The 16,116-nt window shown below is 58.2% G+C and overlaps 1 protein-coding gene across 6 annotated transcripts in view; it reads right to left on the bottom strand.

Annotated features, from left to right (window-relative positions):
- Window positions 1-9,137: 9,137 nt before the first annotated feature.
- Window positions 9,138-16,116, bottom strand: part of PGAP2 (post-GPI attachment to proteins 2) — a 35,211-nt gene continuing 28,232 nt past the window's right edge. For all 6 annotated transcript variants that reach the window (XM_054015967.1, XM_054015965.1, XM_054015963.1 and 3 more), the window contains 2 exons: window positions 10,334-10,442; window positions 9,138-9,867 (listed from right to left, as the gene is read on the bottom strand). In XM_054015967.1, the coding sequence (XP_053871942.1) occupies window positions 9,737-9,867; window positions 10,334-10,442 (240 nt within the window). In that variant the 3' untranslated portion in view covers window positions 9,138-9,736. The remainder of the gene's footprint in view (window positions 9,868-10,333; window positions 10,443-16,116) is intronic.

The following is a 16,116-nucleotide window of genomic DNA, read 5'->3' as shown; positions in this document are numbered from 1 at the left end:
GCCCATGGCCCTGCCCGGCAGAGGGGGCAGCGGGGGGTGCACCCCAGGGGGAAGCGGCTTTGGCTGAGGCCTCCCCATTCTCCTGGATGTCCACCAAGGCCCCTGCAGAGGAAGTCCAGCCAAGCGGCGAGGACAATGGGCATTTGAGAAGGGCCAGGGATGCTGTGGGATAGAGATGCCTCTGTTCAGCCAGTAGGTCCCTGCTAGCTCGGGGTGCAGCGGGCTGGGCAGGGGCGGGGCACTTAGAGCAGGCGCGTACTGCCCCTGGAATGGTAGGGCTGGGCTGACAACAGCCTGGGGGAGGGGGGCAAGAAGGGAAGGGAGTGCAGGGCTGTCTGGGCAAGGAAGGGACAGGGGTGCAGGGGTGTCTGGGCTGGGAAGGGACGTGTGTGTGTGTGTGCAGGGGTGTGTGGGCCAGGAATGGACATGTGTGTGTGTGTGTGCAGGGGTGTGTGGGCCAGGAATGGATGTGTGTGAGTGTGTGTGCAGGGGTGTGTGGGCCAGGAATGGATGTGTGAGTGTGTGTGTGTGCAGGGGTGTGTGGGCCAGGAATGGACGTGTGAGTGTGTGTGCAGGGGTGTGTGGGCCAGGAATGGACGTGTGTGTGTGTGTGTGCAGGGATGTGTGGGCCAGGAATGGACATGTGTGTGTGTGTGTGCAGGGGTGTCTGGGCCAGGAAGAGACGGGGGTGTGTGTGCGCAGGGGTGTGTGGGCCAGGAATGGACGTGTGTGTGTGTGCGCAGGGGTGTGTGGGCCAGGAAGAGACGTGTGTGTGTGTGTGCAGGGGTGTGTGGGCCAGGAATGGATGTGTGAGTGTGTGTGTGTGCAGGGGTGTGTGGGCCAGGAAGAGACGTGTGTGTGTGTGCGCAGGGGTGTGTGGGCCAGGAATGGACGTGTGAGTGTGTGTGCAGGGGTGTGTGGGCCAGGAAAGGATGGGTGTGTGTGCGCACAGGGGTGTCTGGGCCAGGAAGGGACGGGTGTGTGTGTGCGTAGGGGTGTCTGAGTCAGGAAGGGACAGGGGTGTGTCCAGGGCTGTCTGGGCCAGGAATGGACATGTGTGTGTGTGCGCGCAGGCGTGTCTGGGCCAGGAAGGGACGGGTGTGTGTGCACGCAGGCGTGTCTGGGATGGGAAGGGACAGGGGTGTGTGTGTGTGCAGGCGTGTCTGGGACGGGAAGGGACAGGGGTGTGTGTGTGTGCAGGCATGTCTGGGCCAGGAAGGGACGGGTGTGTGTGTGCAGGCGTGTCTGGGACGGGAAGGGACGGGGTGTGTGTGTGTGCAGGGGTGTCTGGGACGGGAAGGGACAGGGGTGTGGGTGTGTGCAGGCGTGTCTGGGCCAGGAAGGGACGGGTGTGTGCGTGCAGGCGTGTCTGGGACGGGAAGGGACAGGGGTGTGTGTGTGTGTGCAGGCGTGTCTGGGACGGGAAGGGACAGGGGTGTGTGTGTGTGCAGGGGTGTGTGGGTAAGAAGGGACGAGTGTGTGTGTGGGTGTGTGCAGGCGTGTCTGGGACGGGAAGGGACAGGGGTGTGTGTGTGTGCAGGCGTGTCTGGGACGGGAAGGGACAGGGGTGTGTGTGTGTGTGCAGGCGTGTCTGGGACGGGAAGGGACAGGGGTGTGTGTGTGTGCAGGCGTGTCTGGGACGGGAAGGGACAGGGGTGTGTGTGTGTGCAGGGGTGTCTGGGTAAGAAGGGACAGGGGTGTGGGTGTGTGCAGGGGTGTCTGGGTAAGAAGGGATGGGGCACCTGAGCCCCAGTCTGAGCCAGGACTTGAACTGGCTCCCTTGGCTCCTAGTTCTTGCCCGCCCCGTGCCCCGCGCTGTCCTTCTGCCCCACAGGAAGGCGCTGAGCTTTGGATCCATCCCGCAGCCCAGGCCACAGGGCTCCTCGTGGGCGGGAGGTTCGCCCTCCCCTAGAGGAAATGTCCATGGTGGTGTGGATGGGGCTTTGCGTCCAGCCCAATGCCGCCCGGGCCCAGCCATCCCGTCACACCATGCAGGGATCCCTGCTCTCGGCTCTGCGCAATGAGGAACTGAGACAGGAACCTGGAAATGGAGAAATGACTGGCCCAGGGCGGCTGTGACAGGCCAACACTGCAAGCAAACCAGGCCGAACCCCTTCCTCTCCCCTGAAGTGGAAGCCATCCTAGTGCAGCGACCCCGCTGTGTGCCCGGGGGCTTGGCTCTGCACCAGGGAGCGGTGCTGGAAGGGGCAGCCGGAGTCAGCCGGAAGGAATTTAATGAGGCTGCTCGTAATGCTCTAGGCAGGCGTTTTCTGGACCCAAAAAGGACGGCTTTGTTCAAAACAGAAAAACAGCAAATCCCAGGAGCAGTGTGTTTTCCCAAGGGAACTGCTAGCCACAGTGGCGTTTCGCTTTCCTTCGTGTTACTCGGAAATGGGAACGGTAGTTCGTGTCCGACTCCCGTCTGCGGGAACCAGCCGTTCTGAGCCAAAATATAAAAAGTCACTTTGAAATGTCTCACGGGAAAATGTTGACTTCCTGACTGGATGGAGAAGTGACTCCCCTGCTCGTCCGGACGCAGGCGCCGGTACCATGCGGGTAGCCCCCCCCCGGAGGCAAAGCCCTCCTTGACCTCCACAGACCTCACCATGTTCTCACTGCTGCTGGTGTAACCCCACTCTGCTCCCCGGCAGCCCGTTTCCAGCCGCGTTACCAGGCCCGTCTCCACTGTGGAAACCCCTCCACCTCTCGCCTCTGCAGCAATGTGGTCACAGCCAGGCCAGCAGAGAACACACGGGCCGCAGCTGGTGCTTATCTGAGCAGAGTTCGAGGCCTGAGAGAGCAGGCTTGGGCTGCTGGAGCGTTGAGACCACTTCCCATCACACTGACCTCTCTGGTCTCTCTATCTGCACTCCCAGGTGTTGTCTCGGCTTATACTTAGCCCAGATCCTCAAACGTCAGCGACATTGCTCAGGCTAAGAAGAAAGCCAGTGCCAAGCTTCTTTCCAGGTTCCAGCTCCCTCAACGGACGTAGCCTGCTGCTGGTAGGTGGATTTCAGTGGAAGTTAGGAGCCGAAATACCTTTGAGAATCTGGGCGTGAGCTCTGTCAGGCAGGGACAGGCGGTGTTCTCTGCTTGTACAGCTCCTAACACAGTGGGGGCTTGGGTGGCATAATGCAGAGAAATAGCAGGGATGGGAAAGCCAACGGTGCCTGTCTACACTAGCGCTCCCACTTTTGCTATCCCAGTGGAGGAAAGGCCTGAGGGCAGAATTTGGCCTCATGAACATCTGAATATAGACTTCAGGCATCAGCCCAGGAGGGCAGTGACAGAACAGAATGCTTTCCCGTTTGATTTGATAGCTCGGAGACACGGCGGGTATGTCTACATGGCAAGTAAAAACCCACAGAACTGAACCTCCAAGCCCAAGTCTAGGAGTGAGGCTCATGGGAACGCACTAAAAATAGCCGCATAGACACTGGGGCTTGGGCTGGAGCCGGGGCTCTGAACCCGGGAGTGGGGTGAGCTTCACAGCCCGTGATCCAGCCCCAAAGGCCCGCACAGCTGTTTTTAGCACTGTAACGCGAGACCCACAAGCTGGAAGCTGTAGACCTGGGTTCAGACTGGCTCCCGCGGGTTTCTGCTCACTGTGGAGATGTACGCCCCGTACCTCCCGAACTACGGCGTACTGCTCGCTCTCAGTGGAGATGGCTAGTTCAGGGATAGAACCAGCCAGAACCACAAACAGGCTGTGCTCCGAACAGGTAACTTAGGTGCTTGCTACCTACAGCAGCGGTTTTCAACCTTTTTTCATTTGCGCACCCCTAACAAATTTCGAATGGAGGGCGGACCCCTTTGGAAATCTCAGACACAGTCTGCAGCCCCCCAGGCGTCCACGGACCACAGAGTCAGTGTCTGGGGATGTTCACAATGCCATATAAGTCATGCATGCCTGGGCAGGCTCTGACTGGAGCAGAGCTGGCTGGGAAAACTCTTTCCCAGCCCCTGACAATTTTCAAGATATTGAAAAATTTTCCCACTTGGATTCAGGAGAAAAAGTCAAAATCTGGAAAGTGTTGACAAGCTGGAAATCTAAAAACTTCATTTCAAAATGTTTCCCCGTGATTGAACAGATCTATTTACTAGAACTAGCTTAACTGTCAAAACAAAAAGTCATTTTGAGCCTGAAAATGGCAATTTGTCATTTCAAAAATGTCCAAAGGAAACGTTTTGACAATTTCAAAACTTGGACTTTTTTTTGAGTTGGAAAATTCATCAAAACGGAGGCAAAACTGCAAACAAGTTTCGGTTCTGACAAAGTGGCATCCCCTCCTCCCCCCGCCAAAGGAAAAAGCCTCATTCAGTGAGGGGGATTATGGGTAGGGTCTCCAGGATCTAGATTTTAGCAAGGATTTTGGAAAGTGACTCGTGGTTCTGAGTGTCCGACTGGGGATAGCTCAAGGGGGCCGGCTATCAAAAGATCAGTTTTGAAGATCTGAGTCCACACAGGCCATTCATAAGCCACACTGCTCATGGATCACCACAGCGCACGGATGGCCCAGCACTTGGAGGGAAGTTTTTCCCTGGACGCGTTGAGGCGTGGATCTGGGGGCACCAGCACCAGGCTGAGATAGGTGTGGTGGACGTTCCATAGGACAAGATGGAACAGATTCTAGTCTTGGTTACATCAGTGCGTGACTGGGCCAGGAGGGTTACAGGAGATACCTGCTACCTGTCTGGGCCGAGCAGACTCTCTCTGCAAGCTGCCGACTTGGAGAGTGGAAACTGGTCAGTGAATCAAACCCGCGAGATGTCACAGGACGATGATGTTAGACTGGCCCCACCCAAACTGACAAGTTTTATCAAGTGGAAACCAGGCAATTCCTGGAAAATTTCTTGCATCTTAGGGCAGTGAGGTCTAGTAGTTAGAACCAGAGCTCCTGGCTCTGCCATTAAGTGACTCTGGGCAAACCACCAAAACTTGCTGGGCCTCCATTTCCTGAAATGCAAAACAGGGATCTAGCTTATTTATTCTGCAGGGAGAACAAAGCTGACCTGTTGGACTGGAGCGGGGAGAAAACACACGGAGGAATAGCCAGCCCAAGGCAGTGCAGAAAAAGGGGCCAGGTCATGCTTCAGCAACCCCTCAAGGAGATGTCTGAGTGAAGAGGAACTGGAAGTTATGCCCTGGCCTCTGCTGTCAAGGTGCTGAGAATGAGCAACACTGTATGCCTTGCAAGGGGTTTCCCTCCAGTATTCTCAGCCTTTCCTTCCATCTTGTTCCCTAGCTTATTTATCATGCCTGCCACCATAGTACCCAGGGCTTTGATTCTACGGGTCACGGGCCATACACTCGGGATGCAGTTGACCTGGTAATATTTGCCTCACTGAGAGATTTAGCAGGCAAAATTATTCATGTTTGTAAAGCACTTGGAGATGACAGATCCATCGGGGAAAGGTCCCCGCACGCCCCCAAAGGAAGATGGGAACATGAGCCCAGGGGCAGGACTGGGCGGGTGGGAGGAGCCAAGAACATTGAAATAAATTGACAAAAATACTCAGCATTTTATTTCATCCTCCAAACCAATGAAAATATACATCCGGCAGTACCATGGCATAGAGTGTGCGTGATTCCCCACCCCAGTAGAATACAGGGTGATGGCATACAGTAACGGATGGTGCGCACGGCGGATTCCACTTGCAAGCAGCAGCGGCTGGCGAGAGAGGGCCGCGCCGGCAGCTCCAAAATACCCAGGAAAATCAGGAAGAGAGATTGCAATGATTAAAGCCAAAGAACCGAGCAGACTTTATCCCAACCCCAACCAGCCCTCGCAGCCCAAGGCAGCCTCACTCCTGGGAATGTTGCTTGGACATTCTTGTACTTGCCGCTCTCAAACACTGCGTTGGTCAGAGGGGGAGGCGGGGGGGGGGGGCTGACTTCTCCCCGATGAGTGACCGGGAGTCACCTGTAGGTTGCAGCTGATCTCCCCAGAAGGGCTCTGAAAGAGAGCTTGGCAGAGAGCAGAGGTAGGTGCCCCCTCAGATCTGCGAGAGGGTAACCTGGCCTTTCCTCACAGACCAGTCCCGGCTGTCTGATGGACCAGAGCTGCATTCCACCAGCGCTAGGAGCAGGAAAAGCGCCAGCTGAAGGCATCCAGCATCTCCTGACCTTCCCAGCTGGCTCCTAGACCATCCCGCATGTTCTGCTGCGGAGGGCCCAGGATGGCCTCTGCCTGGTTGCAGACACATCACCCAGGGTCCTTCCCTATTTTGGATGCCCTGTAACCCTGCCACGGGGCCTGTTCTCCGTACTCCACTCCCCCCCAACTCCATGCCAAAGAAAAAGGAGAATTCACAAGCACGGGGAGTGTTTCTAGGAAGAGTTTCCCACCTGCCGTTACTTATCAGCTGTGTCCCAAGGAAGCAGCTATCGCTGGATGATTGAATGGCCGTGTTCTGTTCTGGCTTTGGCCAAAGGGTCTTGGCTCGTAGGACCAAGAAGAAGGTGGTGCCTGATGCAGCACCCTGCTAGCTCTGCTCCGCCAGACATCCTGGGATGGGGGTTTATCCACCTCCCTTGCAAACCCCCTTGGGGCAGGCTCCTGTCATCTCAGTGAGTCTGCCCACCGGGCTCACCCCTCACCCACCCCACACGCGGCCATGTCAATGACTTGGCAGCCATTCCATCCCTTGCCCCTCCCCATTTTGCTCCCGGCCCTGGCTTCCTCTCCCCTTCACAACACAGGCAGGCTTCCTGCTCCGCCCTTCGATCCTCACGAGGCCTAAACCTACCCTCTGAGCCCGGCCCACTCCCTCTGTATCCTTCTCCCGGGTATTCCAGTGCCTTTCCCAGGCTGTCCCCCTCAGGCCTGGGAGCCCCTCCACGTGCCAGCCCTCCGCCCCATCCTGGCCCCCAACACATTTCTGACACAAAGGTCATTGGTGTTAATTCACCAGGCGATTAATCTTCTGCTTTGCTGCTGCGGGACGGCCGGCCAGCCGGTGCTCTGTATCCGAAGCACAGGGTCTGTTTAGGTTGGATGCAGAGTTCTTATGTTTTGGACAGCACCAGGCCATTGGCTCCCAAGAAGCCAACCAGCGATGGTGGACTCTACTCCAGCTCAGGGCAGTGGCTGGCAGAAAGGGCCAGGCTACGGGACACGGGGCCTTTAGGTGCTCAGACACTGCAGTGATGAGATTGGTAGGAATATCTATATCATACGTAACAGCTCTCGGTCCCTGGTCTGGGTCTGGCCCAGGCTGGTTGGGACTGAAAGTCACTGGTAGCCAATGGCTCTTTGGTGGGGCTCAGTGCAGATCTCCACACCACAAAATCCACCACACAACGCGCCCTTATTCAGAGACAGCAGACTAGGCCCATAGCCCAAACTCCCTCGGAGGGGGTCACCTGCAGGTCAGGGCCGAGGCACGTTGGCAGAGCAAGGGAGGGAGCAGGCCCTGGCATTGCTTGGCTTGGACCCCGGCTCGGGCGAGCAGGAGCATCTGGTCCCTGGGGCTCTCACTCCAGCCGCACTAAATTCACACCCGCCAAAGGAGTCAGAGCGACGCTACCCACAGCCTTTGCCGCCGGCACTGAGCCTGGGTCCGATGCAGCTGGGGAGATGGAACCACCAGAATCTCCCAACTGGCCCTTGCCTGCACATGGGGCACCTGCACTGAAACGGACACGACCTGGGATCTGGGACTGCCCCCTCTCCCCAAACCACGTGGAAACCTGCCTGGTAGCATCACTCAACAGCCCCACGAAAAGCTACCGCTGCCTGGAGGCGGGCACGCTAATGGAGGTGGAGCACTGCTCTACTCAACCCACCTGGAGAGACTTCGGGGCAGTCTCATAAGACAGGGGCTTGCCCGCGAAGGGTGGGCTCTCGTAGGTGCCGCCGGGGTGATGCGCTGTGCTTCCAACCTTCCAAAATAAGACCCTGTCCTCCGCCAAATCCAGGAAGCTACAGCAGTGCCCCTCCAGCTCCCCCTCGCTGATACTGTGCAAATCAGGAGCCGCTCCACTGAAGCCAGTGCAGCTACCCCGGTGTAGCAGGGAGACTACGGCCCTGTATATCCTGGGATTACAGCTCCTCTTCCAAGCAGCCAGCCGAGCTGCAGTGACCCAGGCGAGGATGGGACCCAGCTGTGCACAAGGAGACCAGTGACGGTCCTGGGAGGGTGGTCGAGGAGATACCCATCTGGCTGGGCTGGGCTGGGCTTCGCTCCTTCCCCCCTGGCTTCACCCTCTGTGGTCGTGCCTGCCAGCTGGAAGCACTGCGTCACCGAGAGAGGGGCCCAACCTGGAGCCCCACATTCCAACGGCACAAGTTCGGATCCAGACCCGGTCTCTGCAGCTCAGACCTGCCTCAAGCACTTGCTCACGCTGACGGTTCCTAGGAGCCAAGGGGCAAGATTTCCAAGAGGAACTAGTGATTGGGGAGCGGCATGGGGCACATCTTACTTTTTTGGGTGCTCAACCTGAGAGGCCTTAAAGGGGAACATCTCTCAGAAGCCAGGTGCTCTGCACTTTGGGCTTCTGGCCCATTGAAGGTTGAGCCCCCTCCCCCCCCAGTCACTAGTCCCACCTGTCATGGGGGCATATCCCCCCCATCCTTGGCCGCCCCAGGAATTGCTCAGGCGCTCTTAGTGTCCACTCTGTATAATTTATTCAAGTCCCCTCCACCAACACCCCCCCACTCCGCCTAAGCTCTACGACTCTCTTGCCTTCAGCCCCTGTTCAGCAGGGCCCTGGGAGGAAACCAAATCTCTCTTCCTTGGGATCGCCTTCAATCTAGGCACAGCTCTAGCCCCGTCTCCTGCCACCCCAACACGGCCTCCCTGCCTTTTATCCAAGTAATTCCCTATCTCAGCCCGCCTCCCAACCTGATTAGCTAATCCCTCCCTACCTCCTCAATTAGTTGTCACACTGGAAATGATCAGAGTGTTGGGTCACACTGGAAATGATCAGAGTGTTGGCCCATGTGTCGGGCCTCAGCTCTGTCACAGCACCTTTGGAGGCCTTGGCCAGGGATTGTGCAGGGTGAACAAAGCCGACCTGTTGGACTGGAGGGGGGAAAAAACACACGGAGGAATAGCCAGCCCAAGGCAGTGCAGAAAAAGGGACCAGGTCATGCTTCAGCAACCCCTCAAGGAAATGTCTGAGTGAAGGGGAACTCCTGTTCCAATCCCAGGGCCACAGCAAGGAATGTCCACTGTCAATCAGCACACGACTGTTACCCGTGGTGGTTAATGCCGAGAGTCTGGGGCTGCGGCCAGAGCCCTGGTGAGGCAGCAGGTGCGGGAAAGGTGCTGTGCTGAGCCGAGTGGGGCAGTAAGGAAGATCCGATCCCTGCATCAGTCGGCCTTGCAGAAGAAGGATTCCTAGCCACACAGACCAACATCTTACCCCGTCGACTCACCTGGGTCCTGCCCCCTCGGCTCCCACTCACTGCTCCTGTCCTGGCACTTGAGAGGAATGACAGATCCATGGAGAGGCTGCAGTGTTATTTGTGCGTAATCATCCCATTCCCCTACAATCCCCACCCTCTGGTATTTTTGGAGGCATTTTTAACAGGATCCTGGCTGCAGCAGCGCAAGCACAGGGAGGTCCTGGCGATGTCTCAACGAAGGACGCTTTTGGTTTCCTCTCGAGGCACATCACGGCCCTCCCTGCCCAGCGTCACTCCCAGGAGCCGGTAGCTCATCTGGCCCCAACACTCGCACCAACTGCAGGACTCCAGAGGCCGTCGGAAGCACGGGCAACGAGGCCACCCTAGAAACGTTTGTCTTCTGGCTGGGAGCTGACCACCAGCTCTTTGTTGCCGAAGTCCCACCAGGCGGTCATGTGGAAAGCCATGTTGGAAAGGACGACCAGGTACTCCAGGAAAGCGAAGATGGTATAGGCTAGGAGAGAAAGGGAGGAAACCCATCAGGTTAATGGAGGAAATGGGGCAGAGGAAAGGGAAGACCCGTGAATGCGAGCGAGACCACGTCTCTCTCAACGTATTAACTGAGCCTATGGCACTACGTAGACTGAAGCCCATTCCAGCCCAGCCCGGCGGGGTAGGACAGGAAGCCGTTACTTTCTGACGGCCAGTCTCTGATGGCGGATCTCTGTCCATAATCTAGCAGGCGTGCGTCTCCAGCACCACACCCACTGCAAAACCCAGCAATGCTGGCAGCCTTCCCAGAAAGCCAAGGCCTGAGTGGGAGCTGGAGGAGTCTGACTGTATCCAGAAGGGGTCAGCAGGCGGGGGCAGACGCACGCTAGCAGGGAAGCGAAGGGAAACCGGCCCCTGCTGCGTCTGCTCTTTGATTCAGGAGAAGGTTGTGATACGAGGCCCAGCGGCTGGGTCCTCAGGGACCTTACCTCCAGCCTCGCAGTACCAGTTGTGGTGGAAGTAGACGCACACGGCCAAGGAGAACGTGACGAGGTTAAAGAGAAAGAGCAGCAGCTTCCACTTGTAGGACTTGCGCTCCTGGAAGAGACCAGCAGGACAAGGTCTGACCCCCAGAAGCTGGGTTAGAGGAGTAGCCCCCTCCCCTTCCCATCCCACTCCCAGGAGTCTCAGCAGAGACCTTCCACACCCGGCCTGGACCTCCCAGCCCTGAGCCCGCAGAGGCGAGGTCCTGAGCCCCTGGAAATGGTCCGTGCCGCACGGTTCACACGGCAACCCCCCCACGGCCTCTCGGCAGAGCCCAGGCATGACAGCGCAGCTGGCACCCATTAGAACAGCGCCCCCACGTGGTGGCGACTAAGCTCCCATAAATGGCACAGAAAGCTGCCCGCACAAACAAGCAGAGCCACCCCCCTCGGCGCTGTGTCCCTGCTAATTCTCTGCCCTTTTCTCCAGCTGTGCACCCCTAGACTCTTGTAACAGTCACCATCCTACCCGGCAGAGATGGAGCCAACGCCACCAACCAGTTATCCTGCTGCCTTACAATGTACAATAAATACGATTTTCAAACAGGTGAAGAACAATTTTTTCCTGTGCTGCTCTGCCGGAAGCTGGAGCGCAGGGCTCTGTTTCACCTGCGATCGCTGATCCAGAAAGAGGGGCACTCTAGCAGCGAGCTAGGGTTAACACCAGCTCTGACACTGGCACATCGTGTAGCCTCGGGGAAGTCATTTAACCTCCCCGTGAAGTGGATATAATACTTATTTAATCAATGGGCGGGTGCATGTCTATGTGCAGGTCATTGGCCTCTGCAGGAAGGAATCAGGCTGCTCAACCATGTATCATAGGCCCTATACTGCCAACAGCTAAAATAGATTCTCCATTAGCTCCAGGGGTTGGTGCCTGTGCTTTTGGAGGGAGAGTTTGCGTGCCCCCGCGAAGTCGTGTGCCCACAGCATGCCTTGCAGTGAGGAGTGGAAATCCTGCTGGAGGTGCCCATGGATGTTACAATGCTCCCCCCCTGCTCCCACTTTGGTTACCAGCGCCCCCACTGCTGGAGCCTACCCCCCTGCAGGCGGCCCGGCTCCCTCGGCATTGAGCCCCAGCCAAGGTGCAGTGGGTTCACCAGAAGAAAGCAGGCTACTGCGGCTGCTCCTCCCCCGGAGCCGTGCCCCGCGCGCTTGCCACTGGGTAGGGGAGGAGGGGGAGGAAACCACACCAAGGAGCAGCGCTGGGGCGGGTGCAGAAGCGAAGGCATTTCACAAGCAGCACAAAGCGCTGGGGCGGACTCCTCCTTCCCACCCCTGAGGAAGGGGTGGGGCCACGGCTGCTCCATAGGGGGTCTGCACACATGCAGAATCTCCGGGGGGGGGGGGGGGGTCACAGCCTGACTGCTCCGCGGCCCTCTAGCTCCACTGGTAGCCTGCAGACCCAAGAAACTGGCCACGTTCCCAGAACACAGGGGTCCAGTCTGCCAGGCTCTGAAAGGTGCAGCCATGGGAAACGCGGGCAAGCGGGAGCAGCCCCAAGGTCCATCCTGGCCTTGCCAGTGTCAGCCCCAGACACCTCAGAGAGCCACGGACCTGCCTGTCCCCAGGGCACCTCTCAACCCCCCAAGAGGTGGAGGTGAGTTTAAGCCTGAAGCAGCCAGGTCAGGGGAACGCTGCCTCTCCTTGGGCAGTGAGAACTCCCCGCCCCACCCCACATTTCCCATCTTCCTCCCCACACCACTCCCCCCCCCCCACAAAGATCTAGCAGTAGCTCTCTCCTCCCTCTCATGCTGCCCACAGCCAACCGGGGGACACAGACCCAAGACACTGGGCAAAGGAAACAGGAGTCATGTCATATATGGAGATATACCTATCTCATAGAGCTGGAAGGGACCTTGAAAGGTCATTGAGTCCAGCCCCCTGCCTTCACTAGCAGGACCAAGTACTGATTTTGCCCCAGATCCCTAAGTGGCCCTCTCAAGGATTGAACTCACAACCCTGGGTTTAGCAGGCCAACGCTCAAACCACTGAGCTATCCTTCCCCTGAAGACATCACTTCAGCCTGCCCGCCCCCCGTAGCGCGGCTTTCCTGGCTCAGCCTTGCTGATGGACGAAGGCACGCCAGCAGCACGCAGCCCGGGCGGGGCATGGGATGGAGTCGGACTGGGCGCCGAGGAGGGGGCTGCTCGCACCTTTCAGAACCTGCCTCTGGACAGCCGTCACCGTGGGGGCCGGGGGGGCAGCGAGAGAAACCAGGCCGGCCAGGAAGCCTGTATCAGGGCAGTCGGAAAGGGGACACACACCGGAGCTACAGCTGCATTTTATTCCAGCTTCTCAGCAGTGGGAGGGGATTTTCCTCCTTTCTGAGGTTTCCAGCACGGCAGAAACTCCAAGCCATGGGGCCTGCTGAGAAGTAGGAACATTCAAATCACAGCATCAGAGTTTCCATGACCCCACCGAAAGTGCGGTAGGTGCTGCCAGCCGCTCTCAACACACAAACAGGTGACGCCGGGGAGAAAAACCCCCAGAGGAAGGATGGGCTTGTGGTTAATGCACCGGCTGGGGACTCAGGGGACCTGCGTTCAACCCCCTGCTCTGCCACAGACTTCCGGCGTGACTTTTGGCCTGTCACATTCTCTCTCAGTGACCCAGCTACTTAACGATTGTTCCTGGCCTCTCCCCTCTATTCAGACTGCTGGGGCTGTCTCTGACCGGTTCCCCATCGCTCTAGGGGAGGCTAAGATGTCACTAATTCTTGCATCATCCCCCCCGTGTAGTGTCCTGGTTTTACTAGACAAAAGAATCACGTGAAAGATACTGGGCCAAATATAAGCACCGCTAGAGCAGGGCTGAACCAGACTCTACTTCCTTGGCCCTCCCGTGAGTCCTTCCAAGAACGGAAGGCCCTCTGGGAGAAGTTCTGGAGCTTACCTAAGGCAGGTGGCAGAAATCCAGGTTGCCCCACTCTGGCTGGTGCCCATCCCTAACCAGTAGGTCGCACTACTTCCCAACCCCATACTCCACATCTGCTTGGTCCCCCCTCACCCCACGCCCAAGCCTGCTACTCGGGGGCGGAAGATGCTCTGAAATGGGGCTCAGGCTGCTCCCCATCATTGGGAACAAGAGCGAATCCTCCCCCCCCCGAGCAATCTCCAAATTCCCCCAAATCCGGGCCTATGGCAGGAGGATACATTCCCCTAGTGCAGAGGTGGGCAAAGTACAGCCTGCGGGACTGTCCTGCCCAGCCTCTGAGCCCCCAGCCCCTCCCCTGCAGCCATGCCACCGTGCGGGCAGTGCTCTGGGCGTGTGCAGGGCAGTGCGGCGGTGTGTCTGGCTCTGGCCGGGAGGCGCGGCTCCAGACATGCTGCTCTGAGTGGCATGGTAAGGGGGCCGGAGCTGGGGGGTTGGATATGGGGCAGGGGGCCCTGGGGGGCAGTCAGGGGCCAGAGAGCGGTTGGATGGGGCAGAGGTTCGGGCGGGGGCAGGGAACTGGGGGGATTGGATAGGGGGTGGGGTCCCAGGGGGCCTGGCAGGGGTGTGGATGGGGTCGGGGCAGTCAGGGGATGGGGAGTAGGGGGCAGGTTGGATGGGGGGTGGGGTCCGGGGGGGAGGTTGAGGGCGGGAGGGAGCGGTCAGGGGACAAGGAGCGGGGGGGTTGGATGAGTGGGGAGTTCTGAGGGGGAAAGACAGGGGACAGGGAGCGGGGGGGGTTGGATAGGGGGTGGGGTCCGGGGGGGGTTGGGGGTGGGAGGGAGCGGTCAGGGGACAAGGAGCGGGGGGGGGGGGTTGGATAGGGGGTGGGGTCCGGGGGGGTTGGGGGCGGAGGGAGCGGTCAGGGGACAAGGAGCGGGGGGGGTTGGATGAGTGGGGAGTTCTGAGGAGGGCAGACAGGGGGCGGCGGGCGGGAGGGGTCAGGTAGGGGGTGGGGACCAGGCTGTTTGGGAAGCACAGCCTTCCCGATCCGGCTCTCCATACAGTTGCGCACCCCGATGCCCTTGGGCCAAAAAGTTTGCCCCCCCCTGCCCTAGCGGCAGAGCTCCCAGCAGCAGGGCTGGGGAGGAGGATGGGATTTCATTTGAAATGAACTGTCGCAGAACAGGGGGTGGGGCCGGATCGCCTGAGTGCCAGGGCCACATGTGAAATAACAATGAGCCCTACAGGCAGCAAGCTATTACGTAAAACTTCACACAGGAAAAAGCGGCTCACAAACCACCTTGTTTTCATACAGGCCCCTCTGGCAGCGGAAACGTGACTTGTCTGTAGGCTAGCAGCAAGAACAAACAACTGAGGGCTCATTAACTCAGCAGCAGCTCGCAGCCCTTTGATCCCAAGCCCTGCAGCCTCTGCACTGCACAGGGACGGTGGCTCCACCCTTCCGCCCAGCAGAACCCAAATCTTTCCCCTTCGGGGATTTCTGCTTCTCAAGGCACGACACCGCTCAGAGCTAAAGGCCAGAGCTTAGACCTAAAAGGCCACTTGGTCTGTACCAAGGATCGGGGATGCTTCAGCGCTTGATCTCACAACAGCCGGGGAAAGAAGCACCAGCTGAGAAGTTTCTCTGGCCAGCAGAAGTTTCCATCACTGGGGCTTTAGCCAGGTGACTTCGCTAGCTCTGCAGCTAGGTCAGATCAAGTCTGGTCGGTACTTGGACGAGGGGCCCCCAAGAAATGCTCGGGTGCAGCAGGAAACGGTGACTATGAGTCAAGGGGTCTCCAAGTAACAAACCAGCCCCCAGCAGAGGGGAGGAAAGACCCGTGGCTGGCTGGAGAGGCCATTTTCCCAGAGGAGATATACACCCAGAATCCCGACCACCCTGCTGCCATTAAAGATCCCGGTGCATTTCCTGTAAGAGTTGGCAGCTTAGCTCCAACGTCCTGGTCAAACGGCAGCTCAGGTGATTCCATTCCGCCTCCCTACATTTCCTCCGTCGTTTCAATTAGACAAGTTAGCCTGCACTTCCCGTCCTATAGCCTGCCGTGTAGCATCGCCACGTCCCACCCCAGAAGCAGCTGCATTCTAGTGGGCGGGCAAGGGGGGCCCCAATCCCTACCTACACAGTCTGGGAAGCATTTAAGGATCTTTCTGGATGACAGGTGCATTTACTCCAACAGGAGGTACAAACTTCTTCCTCTACCTTGTAGAGACCTCACAGCATTCAGTCATTTGAATACCCCCACGAGAGCCGCTACGGACTGTAACAACGTCACACGCGGGCTCCTGAATCCCAGTGCTGGAGCTCAGCCAGCGGACACTCTTGCGGGCCGCCCGTCACTGACAGCTGGCATTGGGCACCATGCTGCTGAATGGCCCTGGGCTGGTCCAGACCAGCCTCGGCATTAGCAAATAACTCTGCCTCGGGCAGCACCATTGTAATTATCTGCTCGCCTCTGGGAGCCTGGCTCGGGCTGGGCCCAGCTCTGAGACTCACCATGTTTTCCGGGGGGGTGGGAGCGTGGAATCTGACTCAGATCCCTGGGACAGGGTCATTGTAGTGCACTTGGGTGTCACTAGATGCATAGAAGCAATTTGGGAAGAATGGATGGTCTTTTGGTTATCATGAGATCTAGGTTCAAGCCTTGGCTCTGCTCCAGTCTGCCTGGGAGACTCTGGACAAGTCCCTAAGGGTCTGTCTACACTGCATTGTACACCCAGGTCTGTGGGACCTGGGCTTGTGGACTAGGTGTGTCCAAGCCCATGCTTGAGCGTCCACACTGCACTGTAAACCCAGGTCTCACAGTTGTGCTAACGTCCACACCGCACTACTC

The sequence above is a fragment of the Malaclemys terrapin genome, chromosome 1, assembly GCF_027887155.1.
Source record: "Malaclemys terrapin pileata isolate rMalTer1 chromosome 1, rMalTer1.hap1, whole genome shotgun sequence".
Lineage (NCBI taxonomy): Eukaryota > Metazoa > Chordata > Testudines > Emydidae > Malaclemys > Malaclemys terrapin.
Note: the sequence above shows the minus strand (reverse complement) of the source record. Positions and strands in the feature narration are given on the sequence as shown.